Source organism: Oryzias latipes, chromosome 8, assembly GCF_002234675.1.
Source record: "Oryzias latipes chromosome 8, ASM223467v1".
Lineage (NCBI taxonomy): Eukaryota > Metazoa > Chordata > Actinopteri > Beloniformes > Adrianichthyidae > Oryzias > Oryzias latipes.
Genome location: NC_019866.2, coordinates 340405 through 362786, shown reverse-complemented (window position 1 = coordinate 362786; position 22382 = coordinate 340405). Strand labels below are relative to the sequence as shown.

At 48.4% G+C, this 22382-nt stretch overlaps 1 protein-coding gene across 1 annotated transcript in view; it reads left to right on the top strand.

Moving 5' to 3' along the window:
- The first annotated feature begins 306 nt into the window (after positions 1-306).
- The window catches only part of LOC101157106 (syntaxin-1B), a 35695-nt gene continuing 13619 nt past the window's right edge, over positions 307-22382 (top strand). Inside the window, exons 1-4 of the mRNA XM_023957192.1 lie at positions 307-726; positions 16560-16634; positions 17982-18081; positions 20812-20886. Of these exons, the coding sequence (XP_023812960.1) occupies positions 697-726; positions 16560-16634; positions 17982-18081; positions 20812-20886 (280 nt within the window). The 5' untranslated portion in view covers positions 307-696. The remainder of the gene's footprint in view (positions 727-16559; positions 16635-17981; positions 18082-20811; positions 20887-22382) is intronic.

Genomic DNA, 22382 nt, shown 5'->3' with positions numbered 1-22382 from the left:
CTGTGGCGCTGCAGCGGTCCGCCTTCCGGTCGCGGGACCCTCAGGATGAGTCCCTCGTACCGCCAGCAGGGCGGCCTCGTTTTCCAGTCCAGCCTTTAACATCGCTTCCCCGCGCGCGCGCGTGCGCATGGTGAGTGAACAGATTGTCCTCCCCCCTCCTCATCCGGATCCACTCACCTGAAAGCAAACACACCTCCCTGCTGGGGGGGTAGCAGAGGGACCCTGACAGGAAGCGCGGGGGGGAGGGGGCAGCTGGCGCCTGCGCGGTGTCCGCCTTCCTCTCTGCATCGTTCCCGCCTCCCTCCTCCTCCTCCTCCTCCCCCCTCTGCAGCATCAGTACCACCCCCCCTCCCTCTCTGCTCGCTCGGTTTTCCTGCCGGGCTGCTGCTTTACTCTGCGACCGCACGAGGACGACGGGAGGGTCCAACCGGAACCGGATCCGCGGACGGGTTCTGCCGAGAGCCGGAGCGAAACCCGCGGAGGGGGCTCACGCGCGCGCCGAGAAACGCACCTGAGGAAGCAGCAGCGTCACCGCGCGGTCTTCCTCCTCCTTCTCTGTGCTGCTGGAACCGAGGAAGAGGAGGCGCGTGCTGACGGGGGTTCGGAGCGCGAGACGACGAAGGACGCGGTGCTGGACCCCCCTCCCCCACCAGAAGCGATTCTCCATCTTAGCGGCCGGTTCGGCGCGGGGACACCATGAAGGACCGCACGGCGGAACTGCGAAGCGTAAGCCTCCTCTTCATCCTCATCTTCATCCCTGCAGGCCTCCATCTTGCCCCCCCCCCCCCCCCCCCCCCCGCGGCCTTGCCGCGACCGTTCGGGCAGGTTTCTCTGCACGGGCTCAGCGCTGTGGCTGCGTGAGTGTGTGCGTGCGTGCATGGTGGCGCGCGGATGGAGGTCACGGCTGCGGCTCGGACCTCCGTACCTTCGGGCTTTTCCGCCTCCGCGGCGCGTGCGTGTGGATGAAAACGCGATGATCCAAGCTGATTGTGATGCGGTCTGTGCGTGTCCGTGCGTGCGTGTCCGGTGGAATAACGAAGAGGAGGGCCCTGGAGGAGGAGGATGCAGTGATTTTTTCTCCGGAGGCCGCGCGCCTCCTCCCGCGTGACTGTGGGGGCATCATTCAGGCGCGGCGGAGACCGTGCGGGAGGGTTCACCCGCAAGCCCCCTGCCGCTCCCCCCGACGGGTGACAGCGTGCGCGGAGGGAGGGAGGGGGGATGGACAGCGAAGCGCAGCCTCACCCTTCTGTGAGCGCGGCTACGCGCGGTGACGCGTGCGCGGCACGCGTAGCGATGCGGCGTTTTCGGAAGGCGGCGAGCAAACAGCTGATGCTGGCGGATGGGGGGGGGGGGGGGACTGCAGCAGCTGCACGTGCCTCCCGGGTTCAACTGGGTTCAGACGAACCGAGCCGAGTCACGGTCCGGGCTGATCAATACAACAGCAGCAGGCAGAGCGTCCTTCATCCTCACCCTCATCTTCATCAGTGCTTCAGTCTTCCTCCTCCGTTCCTTCTCATCCCTCATGCTACTCTGGTTCCATGTTCTGGATCGGTCCATTTCTTCAGCTGCAGTAAAACAACGCCCAGGTTCTGGAGCTCCAGTTCAGGCAGAAACCTGCAGAACCGGTTCTGTTTTACTGTCAGAGTCCAAACAGAACCTCCAGAAACACCTCCATGCTGTCAGGGTGAAGATGTCACAGAGGGGAGGGGGGTCTATGGGGGTCAGATGTGCAGAGGTGGGTAGTTCTGGGTCAGAACCAGAACTGAGCTATAGATGGGTGATCCCACTGAAGTCCTGCATGGATCTTCTCAGGTCGCATTGAGGCAGGACTGTGCACGCTCACGTGCACGGTTCCGTTTTCTCAGGAAGAGGAGGTTCCTGAAGGTCTCTGGGTTCTACTGAAGGTTCTGCTGAGTCAAACATCTCTGCTCCTGACGGTTCTCCTCCAGGAGGAGCCCACCTTCCTGTTCTCAGGTGTTTCAGCTTCTTCATGGTTCCATCTTCAGATCAAACGTTGAAGTCTCAAATGAAATCAGGAAGAACCCGAGGAACCTTCAGGAAGAACCTGCTGCGGTTAAAAGCATGTCAGACACCAGAACCCTTAAAGTTCTGACGGTGAAGCAGCAGAAAACCAGAAAAGAAAAGAAAAACCTGCTTTGGTGAAACAACAGCTGGAAAGAAGAACCGGAACCCAGAAACCAGAACAGAGTCTGTGCAGTCATGAGATGACTTCACACATACACTAACACACACAACAGGAACACACACACACAAGATCATTCAGATGTTGTGTGTTAGGGAGGAAGGAGAACGGTACTAAAAGAAGGTTTCCTCCCAGAATAAATGCAATGGACTCTTTATTAACCCGCTCTGGAGAATCTGAGGGTCCCAGAGGGAAAGTCAACCCGGAGGAGGAGGATCCTCTTTCTGTCCCCCACACTTCTGACCACGGTCGGAAAGGGAGAAAAAAGAAAAGTCATGGCGGGAAAGGTTCAACACCGCGCTCGGCCATTACGCTGGAAATATTTTCAAAAACCGCCCCGTTGCGATCAGAGCGCTGGAGTTTGGCCTGAATAGAGCTGTCACCCTAAACATGAATCCAATGGGTGACCTCACTTCCTTCCACTGACTGGTCTCAGCAGCATCGTCCACCATGGTTGATGTTTATGTTCCCGTTCCCGCCTACTTTAACGCAGAATGATGACGTTTGTAGCGTATGGATGACGTACGGGTCGGATTCATGTGGCCTGGCCGTTCAGACGGAGGTCGCATTTCAAAAGATCGGATACGTTTCGGATTCAGGACCACATACCCAAGTGGCCTGGGTCACATTTGAAAAGATCGGATCCGTGTCGTTCAGACTGTCATGAACAGATCAGATACAGGTCGCATAGGGGCAAAAAAAACGGAATTGGGTCGTTTCAGCCTGCGGTGTGAACAAAGCCTGAGTCTCACTGGTTGAAGTTCTGGATAAAGATGATCTGGATCCATTTTAGGTCAGAGAATCGGATCCAATCGGATCGTTCAGAATGAACCGATACGGAACCATGAACCAGATGGTTGGTAAATGAATGGTTACAACCCTAATCTGCAGCTCCGCCCTCTGAAGGACTTTATACTGAGGGAACCTGAGAACCGGTTCTGAGTTCTGACTGTTTCAGTCGGAACCTGTTAGCATTGGAAGCTCCTCAACGTTCATGGTGGTTCCGACATCCGGTCCAGGACTCGGTCAGACCTCTGAGAACACGGAACAGAGGCAGCAGGAAAGTACCAACCAAAGGCCTGTTTGGGATGGACCTTCTTCGTTTCAGCGGTACAGTCCACGCATCAGAATCGCAGTCATAAGTGGGAACAGAACCAGGAACGCGTGGGTTCTGTCAGAACTCAGTTCTTGACATTTGATGATGCATACATCACCGTAAAAGAAGGACAGAGCCGTTTCTGTAAAGTCCCACTCCATCATCTCCTGATCTGTGGTCGGTTAGCCAAAACCCAAAAAGCTGTGTGGTTCTCTGGGACATCGGTTCTGCTGAGCGGCAGGAGTCCATCAGGGATTCGGATCCCTCTGGTATCTTTGAGGAGCTGAATGAAACTATTGCCTTTAATCAGGCAGCGGTTCCGGGGTTTCCTGCAGCGCTGGGTTCCCATAGAAGGCCTTTAGTCCAACTCTGAGACGGTCCAACGCTCTGACAGAACCATTTCAAAGAACCACTCAGAGCAGAACTGAGCGGCGTCCCATTCAGGGATGGAGGTCAGCTGACCGCTGCAGGTCACTCTACTCAGCAGAACAGAAGCTTCTGCTAAGGTTCTGCTGAGGTTCTTCTGAGCTTCTGCCGAGGTTCTGCTAAGGTTCTGCTGAGCCTCTGCTCAGGTTCTGCTAAGGTTCTGCTAAGCTTCTGCCGAGGTTCTGCTGAGATTCTGCAAAGGTTCTGCTGCGGTTCTGCTGAGCTTCTGCTGAGGTTCTGCTGAGGTTCTGCTGGGGTTCTGCTGCCCGTTGTTTGGATCTACAATAGCTATGTGAACGTGTCCTAAGGTGGAGGAAAGGCGAGGCGGGCTGGACCTGGGTGCAGAACTGCTTATCTAGTCGGGTTTGGGTTTGAATCTGTCTAACCGATCATACGTGACGCAGAGATTCAGCCCAGAAGCTGCTGGTTCTGATCGATGTAAATAGGATCAAATGAAAAGGTTTGGGTTCGGTTTTACTGAGTAACTGGACATTCCAGATCAGAACTCTGCACTAAACATCCATCCGGGTCAGTTTCTCACCGACAGCGACCCAAAAGGAACCACAAAGTCGGCCTTCAGACAGGGATTTCTGTTTATGTTATTATATTTATAACTTTGGATAGAGGTTGACTTGACTTCCTTTCAAAATAAAAGTCTCCCAGTAGGATTTCAGCAGAACATCATTTCAGCCATGGTTCAGAAGAACTCGAGTCTTTCTTTTGCTGCTCATGGTGCATCTCTTGCAAATTTATAACAACATTTAAACCCAAACCAATGAAGTGACACCCCCCCCCCCCCCACCCTAAGGTGGACCTGGAATCCTTGAAATGGTTCAAGAACACAAAATGCGCCTTATAATCCGCCGGTCCATTGAGGTCAAGCTTCCTGACTTCCAGTTTCTGTGGAAAACAGAAACCTGTCTGAAGGTATTAGCCCAACCTCCTTAAAATACAAACACAGACCACCTATAGATTGTTGGAGCATTATGGGTAGTGTAGTCGGGAACCTCACAGAGTGATATGTACAGTTCTTCAACTGTTTCAGAACGATGCTTTACTTTTCTACTTAACTGTTACTTTTAAAAGATAAAAACTTTTTATTTTTCTATAGCCAGAGAGCCAGAAAGGAGGGGTAAAATAGCCACAGTGGAGGGGTAAAACAGCCAGAATGGAGGGGTAAAAAAGCAACAGTGGAGGGGCAAAAGAGCCAGAATGGACGGGTAAAACAGCCACAGTAGAGGGGTAAATAAGCCACAGTGGAGGGGTAAAAGAGTCACAGTGGAGGGGTAAAAGAGCCAGAATGGAAGGGTAAAACAGCCAGAATGGAGAGGGGTAAAATAGCCAAAATGGAGTGGTAAAAGAGCCACAGTGGAGGGGCAGAAGAGTCAGAAAGGAGGGGAAGAGAGAGACACATTTGAGGGGTAAAAGAGCCACAGTGGAGTGGTAAAAGAGCCACAGTGGAGGGGTAAAAGAGCCACAGTGGAGGGGTAAAAGAGCCAGAAAAGAGGGGAAGAAAAAGCCACAGTGGAGGGGTAAAAGAGCCACAGCGGAGGGGCAAAAGAGCCGAAATGGAGGGGCAAAAGAGCCAGTATGGAGGGGTAAAAGAGCTAGAATGTGTGTGTTAGTGTTAAAGTTAAAGTACCATCAGCTGTAACACACCTAGGTGTGTGAAATTTGTACTCCGCATTTGACCCCCCTGGGGGGGCGGTGAGCTGCAGACACAGCTGCACTCGTGAACCATTTGGTGGATATAAAAATCCACCAATCCACCCCCTCAATCCACCCCCTCAATGCTGAGTGTCCAGGGAGGTATTGGGTCTCATTTTTAAAGTCTTTGGTATGACTCTGCCTGGGTTTGAACACCAACCTTTCAGTCACAGGCTGGACACTCTTCTACAAGGCCACGGAGCTGGTTTGTGTGTGTTAGTGTGTGTGTTTGTATGTTTGTCTGTTCCTGGATAATTGATGCGGTCCGTTTTGTCCTCCTGGTGCAGCATCAGGTGGGCGGGGCTGCAGTTGTTTGACTCTATGTACTCAGCGCGTGCGCATGGGCGTGCACGTGTGCACAAACAAGCAGCTGCAGCAGTCAGTTGTGATGGGGGGTGGGGGGCTCTCTGACTGTGACTCCTGTGAACGTCTGTTTCTACGAGACCAAAGAAGAATTCAGATGAGGGGGTGTGGTCACATGACGCCGGCCTGTGACACGCGTGTTTGCTGAGCTTCGTCCAGAACTGTCCAGAGGACGTTCGGGCGGACGGTCGGCTGATCTTACAGGGAGTCTTGTGCTCGCCGTTTGCGCTGGCGTGGCGGTGGGAAGTCTCCGCCCCTCGTCTTCATCACAGGTGGTTCAAATGCAGCAGACAGATGAGGAAGCAGAGGACAAAGACCATCTTCATCTAATCTGACAAGGCAAAAAAGCTGTATGGCGGTAACCACGGCGGTAACAGCGGCGGTCAGAGGTGGAGCCGCTCTGGGATTTTCCAGAGACCTGCTGAACATTTGCATCTATTTGTGAAAAAGAGAACCTGTAAAAGTCTAAGCATAAAACTCTGGACACGCCCCCTGCTGGCTCTGCCCTCTGCTGATTGGTCTGTTGGCTGTCATGTGACTGGGGGTAGCTGCTCAGTTTCCCGTTCTCGCCGGCGCCCCCGGTCTCTGCTTTGTGTCTGTGTGTGCTGTGATGAATTATGAACATGTTCCCCTCCCCCACGGACGCTCAGCCCGCCGCTCTGCAGCACAGACGCTCCTCTTCCTCCTCTCCGCCTCCCAGACAGGCCTGTTTTCTTTGCTCGTCCAATCAGGAAGCAGCTCCTCGCTCAGGTGTGTTCTGTCTCCGTGTGGGCGGGACTTCATTACGATGTCATGTGGTGTTGCTGGAGGGCAGAGAAAGGCCACACCCACTTTATGATTGACGTTGTCTGAATTGACGCCCTCAAACAGCCTGATTGAATCTTGTCTGAGCTCCACGCCGCTTCAGGACGGCGCCCACCGGGCTGCCATGAGCGGCGTTGTTGGTGCTGTTGGATCTCTGAGGAGGAACTTCTGGACCGGATGGATTGTTGTCGTTCCGGTCGTTCTTCCTAAAAGTCCCGGCAGATCCATTCAGGCCAGAACTTTGACCGCGTCAGTCCAAAGTCCTCGTTCTGTCCTCGGACCCTCAGAACTGGACCTGCTGCGGTTTCTGGGAACAGCGAACGTTCCTTCACTGCAGCAAGTTTTCCAGGTTCTGAAGAAACCAAACAGCCCCAGACCATCACACTACCACCACCATCTTCTAAAGGGCCAGCCCTTTAGCAGTCCATCTTTATTTATGAACACCAACAATTTCCATTCACTGAATTCCATTTCAGTGCTGTTGGTCAAGAAAAACAGGAGAAGCCAAAAGACTTAAAAATAAATTGTGAAGCAGAAGCAGGGGGGGGGCTTTTACATGCTGACCTGTAAGAAGGGGGGGGGCGGCTATAGGGCTGCAGTATGGCTGGGGCGTGGCCAAAGACTCAGCCCTCGGTAATCCAAACCCTGACTCAACATTCAGGAAAGTGTTCCAGCTTTTAGCTGCATACGACTGAAACGTTGAGTCTGGGCCCCCCCCAGGAGGACAGGGCCCCACCGATGACCCCACATCAACCGCTTGCAGCTAGTCTGCCAATCGGTTCACCGATAAAATCCAACATTCATCACAGTTTACTGATTTTTCAGTGTATTCAGGTTGAAGTTCAGATTCCCGGTTTTCCAGGTGACATGAACGCAGCATCAGCGTGTCGGGGGGGGGGGATTCCAGAAAACAGGTTTAAACTACTCTGACTTTAACCCTGAACTCTAGGGCAAGTCCACCTAAACTTGCTTACTCTGGGAATGTCAGTTTTGAGTTTGGTTAATTCAGGGTTTTTCAACCTTTTTCGAGCCACGGACACGTTGACCTTCACAAAAATCCTGCGGCACACCAGCAGCCAAAAAAAAAAAAAAAGGAGAAACTCTTAGTCTGTTTCCTCTGAAAGATGTTATAAAAGTTCAGTTTGACGATTTCAAAACTCTTTGATGTGTGTTCGTTGTGGTTTCAAGACGTTTAACAAGGAAGACGAAGATTGTGCGCTGAGACGCTGTCACTTTAACCCAATGCATCATGGGAGATGTAGTGATGGCAGACAGACTCATTGTTTTGTTCTCTTGTTCCACGGTCTGATACCGGATTCTGTGGAAAGCTACACCGCTAAAGACGAGCTTTAGCTGCTGTTTTTGTTGGAACTGAGAGACTCTATGAGCAGAATCAGAACAAGGAAGTGAAGACTTTAACCACTTCTGATTGGTCAGACTGTTGACGTGTGATTAAGCCTCCAAGGATGATTGGTGGAGACAGTTAAAGGGACGGGACTTTTCCTAAAACAGCTGAAGCTACGGCTAAATCGCGGTACCGTCATTCTTATCAAAATGTCTTTAATAGAATCAAATAAACACAAAGAAAAAAGTATTTTATGATCTTTCATATTCCAAACTACTCCGTGTTTTATCAGAGCCTGTTTGGATGAACACAGAGCTGATTTCCTGGAGATGGGAAATGATTTTAGATCAGTTAATGGGTCATTTCCCACGGCACACTAGTGTGCCGCGACACACCGGTTGAAAGACACTGGGTTAATTAACCTCCTCTCGGTAACCCTGGCCCATTAATGCACGCAGAGTACAACTAGGAATTCTCAGTGGATCGCCGATTTCTGGAGTCACCATGGAAACGCTTGGAGAACAAGAACTTTATACTTCAGTGAGACGGAAGGTTTGACTGACGGCGTATGAAGAATATCCACCTATCAAAAAAGTAATACTGCTCAGTAAAAGATAGAGTTTCTGCTCTTATTTCCAGTTTCATTGTAAGGGCAAAATGCTTATATATATATATGTATGTATGTATATATTTATATATATATATATATGTATAAGGCAACTGAAAAGAATTACTTCAATTGGTAACAAGTTTTTTTATATATAACTCAAATTTACATATTTATCTTACTAAATGTCATTTTACTCCAATTCAATTAAATGTCTTTCCATATTAATTTATTGTACTTCTTGAATATGTCTACGTTTGACCTCACAGATATTCTCTTTTTCATAATTTTATAATAATGATTCAGTGAGAAATGATTTGCACTATGGAGCTTCCATTCAGTTAACTTGACTGTGACTTCAGGTATTATGTTAATAAGCACAAGTGCTGCTGTATATCCTCATCATCCTCTTCCTCCCTCTCACTCATGGTGCAGAAAGAATTAAACATAACATTACAAATAACTAGACTAAACACAGTAAAACAGCTAAACAACTAAACACATTTGGTCAAAAACCCACACTTAAACCCAAATCCGTCCAGACAGGCAAAGGGAATGATATCCCACAATTCCTTGCGGTGCCGATCTAACAGCAGCACCAAAGTTACACCTACTTAATTGAATTAATTTGAATGAAAGTAAAATAACTGTCTGAAAACTACGTGTTATTTTAAAACTGACTTAAAAAAATGATTTATCTTAACTGAATCAAATAATGAAGTTAGATCAAAGTATAAAGTTTCTCTTTCCAACATCCATATGTGGTCTTATCATCCTCTCATGGTGGAAAAAGTATTATCTGAGCTTCTTCATCCACTAAATCATCTTCAAATGGACACGCCATGCTGCTTCACCTCTCTGAAAACAAACTAACCTGGGACATCTGGAGAACCCACAAGGCCTCGGCGCCGCTGGGGGGCAGCAGGGAGGCGGAGGGGGGGATTCTAAAACCAACATTCAGCCCATGATAACACAGAGCCAGAGGAAGAGGAGGAGCCAGAGGAGGAGCCAGAGGAGGAGCCAGAGGAGGAGCCAGAGGTGGAGTCAGAGGAGGAGCCAGAGGAGGAGTCAGAGGAGGAGCCAGAGGAGGAGGAGTCAGCGGCCGTGAACCACAGAAGGTTTCCTCAGGAGTCTCAACTCAGACGTAGAATTCAAAACATTTAACCCAGCAGAAAGAAATGTCAGGGAAGCCCCTCCCATCCTCTGCCTCAGGGGCGGAGCTTAATGACCCATGATGTCGTTTCAGGCACAGATGCTTTTAAATCCCTTAACCTCAGAAACCTGAGGACGAAACGTTGCTGCTGATTTTGTTGGTAGGACACTAAAACATCGACGCTCTGACTGGAAATGGCTCCACAAACACAGTGACCCTTTCAGAATAAAAGCTCTGAGTGCCTCTGATGAAGTCACTGATGGTGATGACATCACACGTGTCATTCAGGTGGAGAACGCTGCGGTTCTGGGATCAGAAAGCGTTCCTCCGAGTGGATCTATGAACGCAATCCCACTCAGAGATCCACTCGCTCTCCTGCAGGAAATCCCTCAGACCCCCCCCCCCCCCCCCCCCCCCCGTCCATTACCAGGCCCGATAAAAGCCCCCCTGCATTCTGCTCCCCCCCCAGGCTTCTTGAGTGGAGAGAATCCGGTGTATTTATAGACTCAGAGGAGGAAGGTCTGTGTGTTAGTGTTCTGGTTGTGTTCCTCATAGGAGGACACGCCCCCCTCTTCCTTTGATGCTTAGCTGATTCCACACGCAGGTTCTGAAGAACTTTTCTGCTTCACTTCATTTGTTGACCATCCATCCATCCATGGAAGTGGAGGATCTCCTCTGACTGCTGGAGGCTGTGGTTAGATGATGAGTTGGCTGCACGCTGGTGCAGTGGTCAGCACTCTCCCCTCAAGGGAGAGGGTTCAAATCTCAGCTGTATTCTGTCCTGCTTCATGCGTGGGTTCTCCAGGTTCCTCCTACAGTCCAGAAGCAGGACTCAGAGGTTCTGTGGTGGTTCTGTATCGTCTCCAGAGGTGGATGTGACTACGTTTGCTTGACGAGGCGCTGGGACGGGCTGTGACCCGTTCAGGGTGACCCGCTTTCACCCAGCGGTGGCTGGGTTGGGCTCTGCTGTGACCCAAAAGGCCTCGCGTTCAGTTTAGCCGGTTTTTATGGGCATGAGTTCATTTCTGGAGGTTTCAGGCTTCTAGATCCTCGTCTGAACTCACGGTTCTGCTTTTCTGCTGAAGTCAGAGCTGAAACAGGGAAAATGTCTAAAACGGTTAGAGGATGAAGACATGAAATAAACCTAAACGATGGTTCATCACCTGTGATGATGTGATCTACAAAGTATTCATCTCTATTTCATCTTCCAGAACTGTTTAAGGGAAAGAACCAATTTAAGGGAAAGAACCAGTTTAAGGCAAAGAACCAGTTTAAGGGAAAGAACCAATTTAAGGGAAAGAACCAATTTAAGGGAAAGAACCAGTTTAAGGGAAAGAACCAGTTTAAGGGAAAAACTGTTTAAGGGAAAGAACCCGTTTAAGGGAAAGAACCAGTTTAAGGCAAAGAACCAGTTTAAGGGAAAGAACCAGTTTAAGAGAAAGAACCAGTTTAAGGGAAAAAACTGTTTAAGGCAAAGAACCAGTTTAAGGGAAAGAACCAGTTTAAGGCAAAGAACCAGTTTAAGAGAAAGAACCACTTTAAGGGAAAAAACTGTTTAAGGCAAAGAACCAGTTTAAGGGAAAGAACCAGTTTAAGGGAAAAAACTGTTTAAGGCAAAGAACCAGTTTAAGTGAAAGAACCAGTTTAAGGCAAAGAACCAGTTTAAGGGAAAGAACCAATTTAAGGGAAAGAACCAATTTAAGGGAAAGAACCAGTTTAAGGGAAAGAACCAGTTTAAGGGAAAGAACCAGTTTAAGGGAAAAAATTGTTTAAGGGAAAGAACCAGTTTAAGGGAAAGAACCAGTTTAAGGGAAAGAACCAGTTTAAGGGAAAGAACCAGTTTAAGGGAAAGAACCAGTTTAAGGGAAAGAACCAGTTTAAGGGAAAGAACCAGTTTAAGGCAAAGAACCAGTTTAAGGCAAAGAACCAGTTTAAGGGAAAGAACCAATTTAAGGGAAAGAACCAATTTAAGGGAAAGAATCAGTTTAAGGGAAAGAACCAGTTTAAGGGAAAGAACCAGTTTAAGGGAAAGAACTGTTTAAGGCAAAGAACCAGTTTAAGGGAAAGAACCAGTTTAAGGCAAAGAACCAGTTTAAGGGAAAGAACCAGTTTAAGGGAAAGAACCAGTTTAAGAGAAAGAACCAGTTTAAGGGAAAAAACTGTTTAAGGCAAAGAAACAGTTTAAGGGAAAGAACCAGTTTAAGGGAAAGAACCAGTTTAAGGGAAAGAACCAGTTTAAGGGAAAGAACCAGTTTAAGGGAAAGAACCAGTTTAAGAGAAAGAACCACTTTAAGGGAAAAAACTGTTTAAGGCAAAGAACCAGTTTAAGGGAAAGAACCAGTTTAAGGGAAAAAAACTGTTTAAGGCAAAGAACCAGTTTAAGGGAAAGAACCAATTTAAGGGAAAGAACCAATTTAAGGGAAAGAACCAGTTTAAGGGAAAGAACCAGTTTAAGGGAAAGAACCAGTTTAAGGGAAAGAACCAGTTTAAGGGAAAAAACTGTTTAAGGGAAAGAACCAGTTTAAGGGAAAGAACCAGTTTAAGGCAAAGAACCAGTTTAAGGGAAAGAACCAGTTTAAGAGAAAGAACCAGTTTAAGGGAAAAAACCAGTTTAAGGGAAAGAACCAGTTTAAGGGAAAAAACTGTTTAAGGCAAAGAACCAGTTTAAGGGAAAGAACCAGTTTAAGGGAAAGAACCAGTTTAAGGGAAAGAACCAGTTTAAGGGAAAGAACCAGTTTAAGGGAAAAAACTGTTTAAGGCAAAGAACCAGTTTAAGGGAAAGAACCAGTTTAAGGCAAATAACCAGTTTAAGGGAAAGAACCAGTTTAAGGGAAAGAACCAGTTTAAGGCAAAGAACCATTTTAAGGGAAAGAACCAGTTTAAGGGAAAGAACCAGTTTAAGGGAAAGAACCAGTTTAAGGCAAAGAACAAGGTTAAGGGAAAGAACCAGTTTAAGGCGAAGAACCAGTTTAAGGGAAAAAACTATTTAAGGGAAATAACCTGGTTTAAGGGAAAGAACCTGGTTTAAGGGAAAGAACCAATTTAAGGGAAAGAACCAGTTTAAGGGAAAGAACCAGTTTAAGGGAAAGAACCAGTTTAAGGGAAAGAAGGGGAGGTGTTTCATCATCACTGCCTCCTCCTCCTCCTCCTCTTCCTCCTCCTCAGATGATGGAACAAACAGCTGAGCAACTGCGTCTCAGCTGTTATGTAACCGTATTCAGATACTCGTCAGTGCCTAGAACTGAGCCTGAAAAGCTGGCCCACCTCACATTCATCTCATTACAGGGTTCAGACCATCAGCTGGTGCTCCAGAACATCAGCTGATCGTCTGACCCATTCCATCATTTGAAGCAGACTCTGTCCCCGGACAGACTCTGTCTTCCTCCCGTCTGGTTCCTCTATCTTCGCGTCAGTCCAGTTGGGTTGGCACCCCGGTCCTGGTGCTGAAACGGACCTGACATGGAGACAGTCCTCCTCCTGGTCAGGTCTCTGCCAGCAGACCCAAGCCGGGCCGCTCACTGGTCCAGGCTGTGAAGATACTGGTACCATCAGGACTGAGTGGGTTCTAGGCAGCCTTCAGATGGATCCGTATCCAGAGACCTCTGCAGGTCCTGATGGTTCTGCGTGCTCTGAAGAGTTTAAGCCGTGTCTGTTTGGACGGAGCAGCTTGTTTATTCCAACATCTAAGGAAGAGCAGAATCCGATTATTTCAACCAATCCTAAGTCAGGATTGGTTGAAATAATCGGATCGTTTTAGAAACGTATTCTAAGAAAATGTGTTTGACATCATCGTTTCAGTTCCACAACATCCTCACCTAAATGTAGGATTCAGTATTTGATGGCTGAACTCCCCCCACGCTGGGTTCTGCTCTGCCTCCTGGAGGTGTCTCCTCCGTCCTCTGCTGTCACATCCAGACTGGAGAGAGGATGACTTCCACAGGGAGGGGCCCCGTGATGCCTTCAGGGACCCTGTCAGAGCTGTACTTCTGCCAGGTCCTGGGAGCCCATCCAGAAGCGAACCCCCAACGGTTCTGACCGTCTTCACCTCACGCTTTGGCCAGAGAGCCTTTTAGAACCGCCGCTAGAGAAATCCATCCGAAGGGTTCTGGAAGCGTCACAGCAGACGGACAAGAAAAGACATTTTTAGGCCAAACGTTTGTCTGTTGAATCCTTCAGACTAACGGTTCTGTTTGTCCGCCTGTCGGCCCGTCTGACAGAAAGTTCAGATCCTCACGGATCACATGAACCTCTGGATCTCTGGTCTCTCCTCTCCTGAAGCGGATCTTCTCTGTGGATCAGGTTTGACAGACGGTCTTTGAGGTTGACTTTCCGTCTCTGTTTTCAACCGCTGATTCAGCAGTCTGTGGGAGGGGCTGAGTCACCACCGTAGCATCAGCTGATTGTTAGCAATAGTGAACTGAGTCTGTGGCTTCGCCCTTTCTGTGGCTAGCTGATGTAGCATGCTAGCATTTTCTTCAATATTAGTGAAGAAACTTCAGACGTTTCTAAGTATTTTATGAACCGATTGACTGATGGGGTCTTTTGGAGTGGGGGTGCTCTGCAGCGCCCCCTGCTGGGGTTTTTACAGTGAATCCACATGAAACCAGGTCCATCCTGATAGCAGAATGACACAAAGCCTGTTCCACTTTGTTCTGGAAATCATTTTGTTTGTGTTGGAACGTGATTATGGCGTTCTAGAGAGAATTACAAACAGGAATCCGTGTGAATCCTGTTAGACACACTGGGACTCCCGGGACTCTCCATGTTGTGAAGCCCTGAAGGAAACACAAATCCTCCAGCCAGCTCTGCAGCTTCATCGCTCTCTCTTTTCTTTACGAGCGTTCACAGACCGTCACGTTGAGTACGTCAGCCGTCCTAAAGCCGCCGTCGTTCCTGCAGCGGCCCTTCACTCTGCCTCCACAGCGCCGCAGCGACAGACGACCCGGCGGGTGAGGACTCGGCTGCAGGACTCTGGGGACATCCAGGAGCTGAAGCCTGAGGGTCAGAAAACTGTTGGAGGGTCATTGTGGCCCAGAACTGCTAATTCTGTCGGGGTTCTGCTCAGATCTGGACCTGGACTCTCTCAGGCACCATTTGAGGTCCGACTGAGACTCAGAGCCAGAAGCTGCAGGAACCCCCGGAACCAGAACCCGGAGTGTTGTTTCAGAATGAACTGCCTTTGCTCAGAACTTCTAGATCCTATATATGCCTATATATCCTATATAGCCACATATGGCTCTTTTGATGGTCACATGTGGCTCGCAGACAAATCTTTAATTATACTTTTGTTTTTCATTAGACCAGTCCTTCTCGGGTGTGATGCGATGCCAGGGGGGGCGCGCGGTAGTAGTCTGCACCACTATCAGTTTACTATCATCTATTATTTCACAGAGTTTATAGCAGCCTGAAACCTGCAAACCGACGTCCCTTCAACCGCGCTCCCGTCTCTGAGAACGAGGGCGAAGGTGCAGCGGGATGTGTGAGGAAGAAGGGGGGGTTGTGGGCACAGGCAGCAGGTGAATCGCGCAGGGATTGTAAAAACCTAAAACCCGCTGCCCGTCACTCACTGCAGCGTGTGAATGTGTGTTTGGCTCCCCGTCTGCATGTGATCAGTCTGTCTCACATCTACAGAACATTCAGGCCTACGATCACGTTTAAAGTCTCAACGCCTGCATGAAGCAGAAACTCACCACGTATCAACCGGACTAAACCATCAGCAGAACCACGCAGAACCAGAATTCACATTAATGCTAAGAAATACTCATCATTTATCAGCAACAGCATAACAATGTTATTAAAAAGAATCCACAGACTTAGTGTGTTGAAATTACATCAAATGCACACATTCACTTGTAGTTTTAGTTTTAAACATATTGTGGCAGACTGACTATGACTGGGTGGCTGTTGTTGGGTCGCGTTCTAAATTTTGGAGTTCATTGAACGCATCAAGCAGAGATCTGATTGGCCCTCAGTTCTGTCGCTCAGTCTGTCGTTGGGGAGTTTGGACCAATGGGGTTCAGCTATTGGCCGAATTTGGAAATAGGAGGACTGGAGCGGCAGTGAGGGAATGTAAAGTTGGGAGAAGCGCTCTGGTCTTGGTGGGAGAGACTGAGGAGTTGCTGAATTAATTGTACGGCGTTTGTTACAGCCTGCAGTAACCAGAATAGAGAACCTTAAAAGAGGTTAAGTCTCAGTGTGGAAGAGGGACACTACTTTATTGTATGGCTCTTTGGAAATTACATTTAAAAATATGTGACGTTTATGGCTCTTGGCCAAAAAGGTTCCCCACCCCTGGGATAGAAGGAGACTCTATTTCCCATCAGGCCATGCGTGAGCAGATAATGGCAGTGTGGCAGACACAAGGGGGGGGGGGGGGTTATGATGATGGTAGCTGCTGATGGTGGCGGCAGATCAGACTTATCAGCAGAGAACAGACATTTCCCATGATCCTCCTGGTGCACGCGTGGGCTTGAAGGCTGAGGCCAGCGAAGCGAGCGTCTGATCACATGACTGTCTTCATTTGGAACCATCGACCTCCATGAGCCGTGACTACTTAGAGATGAAGAGCAGCTGTAGATCAGATCCCGGTCTACGGATGTTCTTCCTCTTTACAGAAACACAAACATGTATTATGGGATGTACAAATCTCCAATGACACAAACATTCGGATTGTTTTCTGAATTCTTTGCTGCTGCTGTCAGGAGTCGGACCTGAACATGTTTGTGGCTTCATGAACCTGAACTTTGTTCCACAACAGTTGGGACAATAAAGCTTTAGGATTTGCCTGATCACATGACCAGGCAGGGAAGTGTGTTTGTGTTGTGTTTACAACTCCTCTTCCTCTCTTGTGTGCAGGCGAAGGACAGCGACGATGATGAGGAGGTGGTCCAGGTCGACCGGGACCACTTCATGGATGAGTTTTTCGAACAGGTCAGCGTTTCACAAACACGCACTAACTCACACAAACACACAGTCAAAGACACACATGCAAACAGAAGTGTGTCGCTGATGAAAGAATCTGCTAAAAAATGAACATGTTTTCTGAAACCAGAGCCTCTGATGGGTCAAACATATGAGGTTCTGGTTCTGATGGGTCCCATTGGATCATGTGTTACCCTCTGGTGTAGGGGTGTGTATTGACAAGAGTCTGGTGACACGATACGTATCCCGATATAGTACTGGAACACAATTTTTCTCTTTTAAAAAAAATATGGCATTAAAAAAAACTCTACTTGAATTTCAATACGTCTTTCATTTTAATAAAATTGTCAAATTCCGTTTATTTAATGATCACAATGTTAAGAACTGCAACTGTGTCTCATATAGAAGCTGCTTTTATCCAAATTCATTGTGCTTTTATTTTGGTAAGCTATATATAGAAAGGGAACAGTCAACATTGTCTGATTTCTACAACAAAACATATTTCAGTATAAGAAAAAAAACAGAATGAATGTGTCTGAACTAATCAGGTTGTAACAGTCTGATTGGGACAATCACTGTTTATTTTCAACATTGCGTAGTGGAGCTTCTCCAGAACTTTTCAACGGCTCAGGATCTGATAAGGGGGGGGGGCACTAATTCTTTCCAGAAACAATAAAGTGATGATGATGAGGCAGCATGACAGGATGAAGGAAGGTTCCTAATGTGACTAAGACGCTTTGTTTCCATGTCTGCACCGCTGCAGCCACGCAGCCACGCTCATCGCCACGACGATGGCTTTTTACACATCACTCTGATCCATCGGGTCGCTGAACTAGAATCTATTGCTGGGAGGTTCTGCAGAACTTTGGCCCGCTTTGCCAACAGCATTCATGCTGATGCTAAGCGCATTAGCCTGTTAGCCGCTGTGCAGCTGCAGAGCTTCACTCGCTTTTATCTAAAAAGCACCACAATCCACCTTTTTCTGTGTTACTGGCAGCAACGTGGCTCAGAGTTTCTGTTCTGTACCATCCTAAGTAAAAAGTCATGGCTGATAGCAACAGAACCAGCTGCTTCTGGCTGAGATCCTGTTGTTTTGTGCTGTAGAGCTGCTCAAAGAGGCTCTGCTGCCAACTAGTGGTCGGAGGGTGAAGGACGCTCAGAAATAATCCAAGAAATAAATTCAGTATCGTCTTGGCAGCATTTTGAATCCAGGATCGCCAAATGAAGTGTCACGAGTTTTCTCTGAATCAGTCAACCCTTGATGGGTCAGTAGGTTCTGACGGGTCAGTAGGTTCTGGTTCTGTCCTGCTGTTTGCGGGTCTGTTTTGTGCGTCAGTTGTGCGTTTGTGTGTCCAGGTGGAGGAGATCCGGGGCTGCATAGAGAAGCTGTCGGAGGACGTGGAGCACGTGAAGAAGCAGCACAGCGCCATTTTGGCCGCCCCCAACCCTGATGAAAGTAAGACCGAAGCTCCGCCCCCACACCCTTGTCTCCGTCCCCTGAAGCTCCTGCTGCCGTCAGCATGAAGCGTGGAAGCTCTCTGGGACGTGCACGTGTCTGCATGTGCATGACGGTTGCATGACCAAGTGTCTGAGCATGCTCAGAAGAAGCAGGTGAGGCTGCAGAGCTGCAGCCGTCAGACTGGGCGCAGGGTGGGCGGGGCTTGTTTACTGCTAAAGGTGTTGAACCCATGACAGTTTGTTGGAGTCACACTTGGGCAACGATGCCTGCAGACTGAGAAAAAAACGGGTTCTGGTCCGATCCAGCCTGGGTTTGGTCTGGACCAGAACTCTGGTATACCTGCCGGATGCACTGTGGGGGATGGGGGGTCCGGCCTTTCCTCCTCAGGACTCGAACCGTTCAGAGAAAGCTCAGCGCGTTCTCATTAATAAGTCAGTTCACAGACCAACCACTGGGGGGCGTCACGCTGAGGCCACCTGCAGCCCCCCCAACGCTACCTGTCCAGAAAGGATTCCATGACATCACATCCAATCAAATCAGCAGCTCCTTCAGCAGGTCACATGACTGCAGCGTCCTCAGCCGTTGGTCTGCCTTCTCAGGTGGTTACCTCATGTTGAGGTGGGGGCCTGTGGGCGGGTGTAAGCTCACGGCGCCCTCTGCTGGTGTTGGCGTGGCTTCAGGTGTTGGTTCTGCATGCTGTGTTCCTCGTGCTTTCTGTTGCATGCTGAATGACGTTCTGTGTTCTCCGCCCCCCCTTGTCCCCGCCCCCCTCGTGGCGGTGTTTTGATCTCTGCTGCATGCCGCCGCGCCGCCTGCATGTTTTAACTGCATGACGTGACGTTGAGGTCAGAAGAGACCCTGAGGGTAACCGTCCAGGACCGGTGAGTAAAAGACACTCCCCCCAAACCTGACCACACCTGTCCTGACTGGCTCCGCCCCCCATCATCTGCATCATCCTCAGGTTTAGCATCTGAAAAGTCCAAAATGACATCTATAATCCTGAAAATCTCTCTAAAAGGAAGGAATGTTTTCCTCCTCAGGTCACCAACGTTACGGAGTTTGTTCAATTCCATCAGAGCAGAAAGAAAACAAACCAAACTATGAGGTTCTGATCCAAAACAGAAAAAAAGAAGAAAAAAATCATAAATTGTGAAATAATAAACAACGAGCCTCATTCTGAACCTGGTTCTGGACCTGGTTCTGGTTGATCCGGACTCGGTGTCAGCTGAAGCCGCTGGCTGCAGCCCCCCCCCCCCCCCCCCCGGCCTGAGTCAGAGGGAGAGGCTGAATGGCATTGCGGCGCTCGTAAATCTGACCGCTCTGCTGCAGTCACGCTGGCCCCGCCCCCTCCCAGCTGCTGCTGAGGATGAGGAAGAGGATGAGGAGGGAGGCCCTCCAGCCTCTCAGCAGTTTTCATGGAAACATTCGGGTTCTGTTTGTTTCATTAAACTCAGTCTTTTTTTTCCTTAGTCAGTCAATCAAAAAACTGTAAACAAACATCTGGCTGCTTCAATCTCACCTCTGATTGGCCGGCTTCCAGACGTGGAGGAAGCCCCACCCACTACATGTGACGTCATCAGCTTATTGAAACCAAAGCAATAAAGACAAAAGCATTTTTATCGATAACGTTTACCGCTAAAATCCCAGAAAAAGTTCAATTGTCCAGCAGGATTTCTGAAGCTAAAAGAAAAGCTCAACACCAATACAGAAATGCCAGAAAAATGCCAGAAAAATGCCCACAGTTAGAGCTTTTCTGACACAATCCAACTGTTTTTAACTTAAAATTCTCCCTAAAAATAAGTTCATCAGAGAAGAGTCTTTTTATTGGTATTTCAACTTTAAACAGAGGGTTCAAGGATTTAAGTTTGACAAAGTATACAAAACCGATGACATGTCCCCACACACCCTCCCCTCCCCCCCTGACTGCACCACTCTTTCAAACTACAAATAATTTGTAAAATTTACAATTGCACATTTCCAAAACACAGAGTCAATCATCAAATATTCTAACAGCAGTGACGTCTAAGTTCTTCATATAATTTAAGGAAGGATTCCAAGTGGAATAAAAATCTGTGTAGATCCTCGAGCAGAGAAGCCAGTTTTCTCCAAAACCAAATAATGTTAGAGATTATTTATCCACATCTTTAACGTTGGAGGAAAATGATCCTCCCATTTGAGAAGAATAAGTCTCCTAGCAATTAAGGTCCCAAAGATAATTATGTTTTGTGGTTGAGATGAAGATCCTGTGGGATTACACCAAATATTGCAGAAATGACAGAAGGCTTCATAGGCCGTTGTAAAACATCTGAAAATGCTTTAAATATTGACGGCCAAAAGCAACTTAATTTTGCACAGGACCAAAACATATGTGAGGTGGTGGCCGTTGATTGTTTACATCGATCACAAATTGGATTAATATCTGGAATGAATTTTGTAAGTTTTGCTTTAGACCAATGGAGTCATCCTGTGATGTGAACAGATGGAGGAAGAGTATATTCTGTCTAAAACTGTCTCCCATATCTTCTCAGTCATATTTAAGCCCAAATCCTCTTCCCATTGGGTTTTTAGCAATATTAGAGGCGTCTTTTGATTTGCATTGTATGTGTTTAGCAAGTAGTAAATGTTCCCGATTGTTCCCCTGACGTTTATGTAAAGTTGAGAACACTTTTCTTAAAACAAAGATGATGGACAGAGACACTGATGGCGTTCTTCTGCTTTGTTCTGCAGAAACCAAACAGGAGTTGGAGGACCTCACAGCGGACATCAAAAAAACAGCCAATAAAGTCCGTTCAAAATTAAAAGGTAAGACTGCCGACTGCTGACCCAGTTCAAAGTTCTGTTGGCTTTGAAAGAACAGCCAGAGAGGCGTTCACAGACATGGTCATGTGGGCGGAGCAAAACAAAAGAAACATCTGGAATCAAGTTTTTCTGAATGGAGACAGAAAAGAGGAGGTCTGCAGGTTTTCAGATGCTTATTTGACTGAACACGGTTCTGAAGGTTCTCCTCTTTAGCTGTTTTGTTGTTGAGGTTCTGCGTACTCCAGGAATCCAGAACAGTAGCTAAGAGGACGAAATGTGAAATGTAGGCGGTCAGCTGTAGCCGCAGCAGACGGCGGTCTGAGCACGCTCAGTCTGAGGGCGGAGGATGGAAGAACCCGGAACACAGCCGTCCCTGTTCTGTACACGGTGCTGAGCCAGGCTTTGGACCGTATCCTTCCCCTCTCACAAATAGTTCCTGGTGTTCATCGGAGCTTCAGCTGCAGGAATTATTTAGAAAAGGTCTGCAACACACACAGTGGGCTTGTGGTAGAGTGTCCATCCTGGAACTGGAAGGCTCAAATCCACAGTCTTACCAAAGAACCAGCACCTGCCTGTTTCTTTGGATTGGGGGGGGGGGGGGGGTAGACCATCAAATGCAGCTATGTGCTCCCCCGAGGGAGTGGGGGAGGGGTCGAACGTGGAGGGCAAATTTCATGCCCCTCATTGTGTGAGGCTGTACATATGGAGGCCGAGAATAGCATTCTATAATTAGAATTCCCATGAGGCAACAGTGCTCACGCGCACAGAGACACTCAGGTTCTGGAGCAGGAACATCAGAACCATCAGAACCATCAGAGCAGCTGGACTTTTTTTTACAGAAACACGATCATAGGAACATGAAACTGTGGTTCTGCTCCACCAGCTCCAGCAGTGAGAGGAAGCGGGTGGTAGGTTTGATTCCCAGATGGGTCAGCGGCGGCACATTTACAATAAAATTAAAAAATGGAGACGTTATTTATCCCTCAATGGGGAAATTCTTCTCTGCGTTTTGGCCCCTCCCCTGGGGGGAGCGGTGAGCTACAGACTAGCCGCGCTCGGGGGGCGACAGCTGGCTGGGGGGAGCAGGGATCGATCCGCCGACCCTTCGATTGTTGGACGACCTGTTCTACCGCCTGAGCTAAACTTACAGTGAGAACGTAAATCATGCTGTTCCAGACTGAGTCATTCTGACCCAAACAAGGCCACTTGGCCATTGGCCTCCAGCAGAACCTGAGAAGGTCCTCAACTGGTAAACTAGAGGTGCTGGGGGTGGGGTGGGGCACAGCCTTGGGGGGCGGAGCTGTTTATTCACTGACCCTTTCCAAAAATTACAAGATCATGGAAAAGTGTTGGATCCTTGATTTTTCTCATTGATTCCCACATAATGATTGGAATCACCAAGAAGAACCAACCTAAATGTCACAAAGCAAAAGTCACAATGACACGTTCCAGAAAGATGATAACATTTCCAAACTGCCCTGAACACAACACAAGAACCC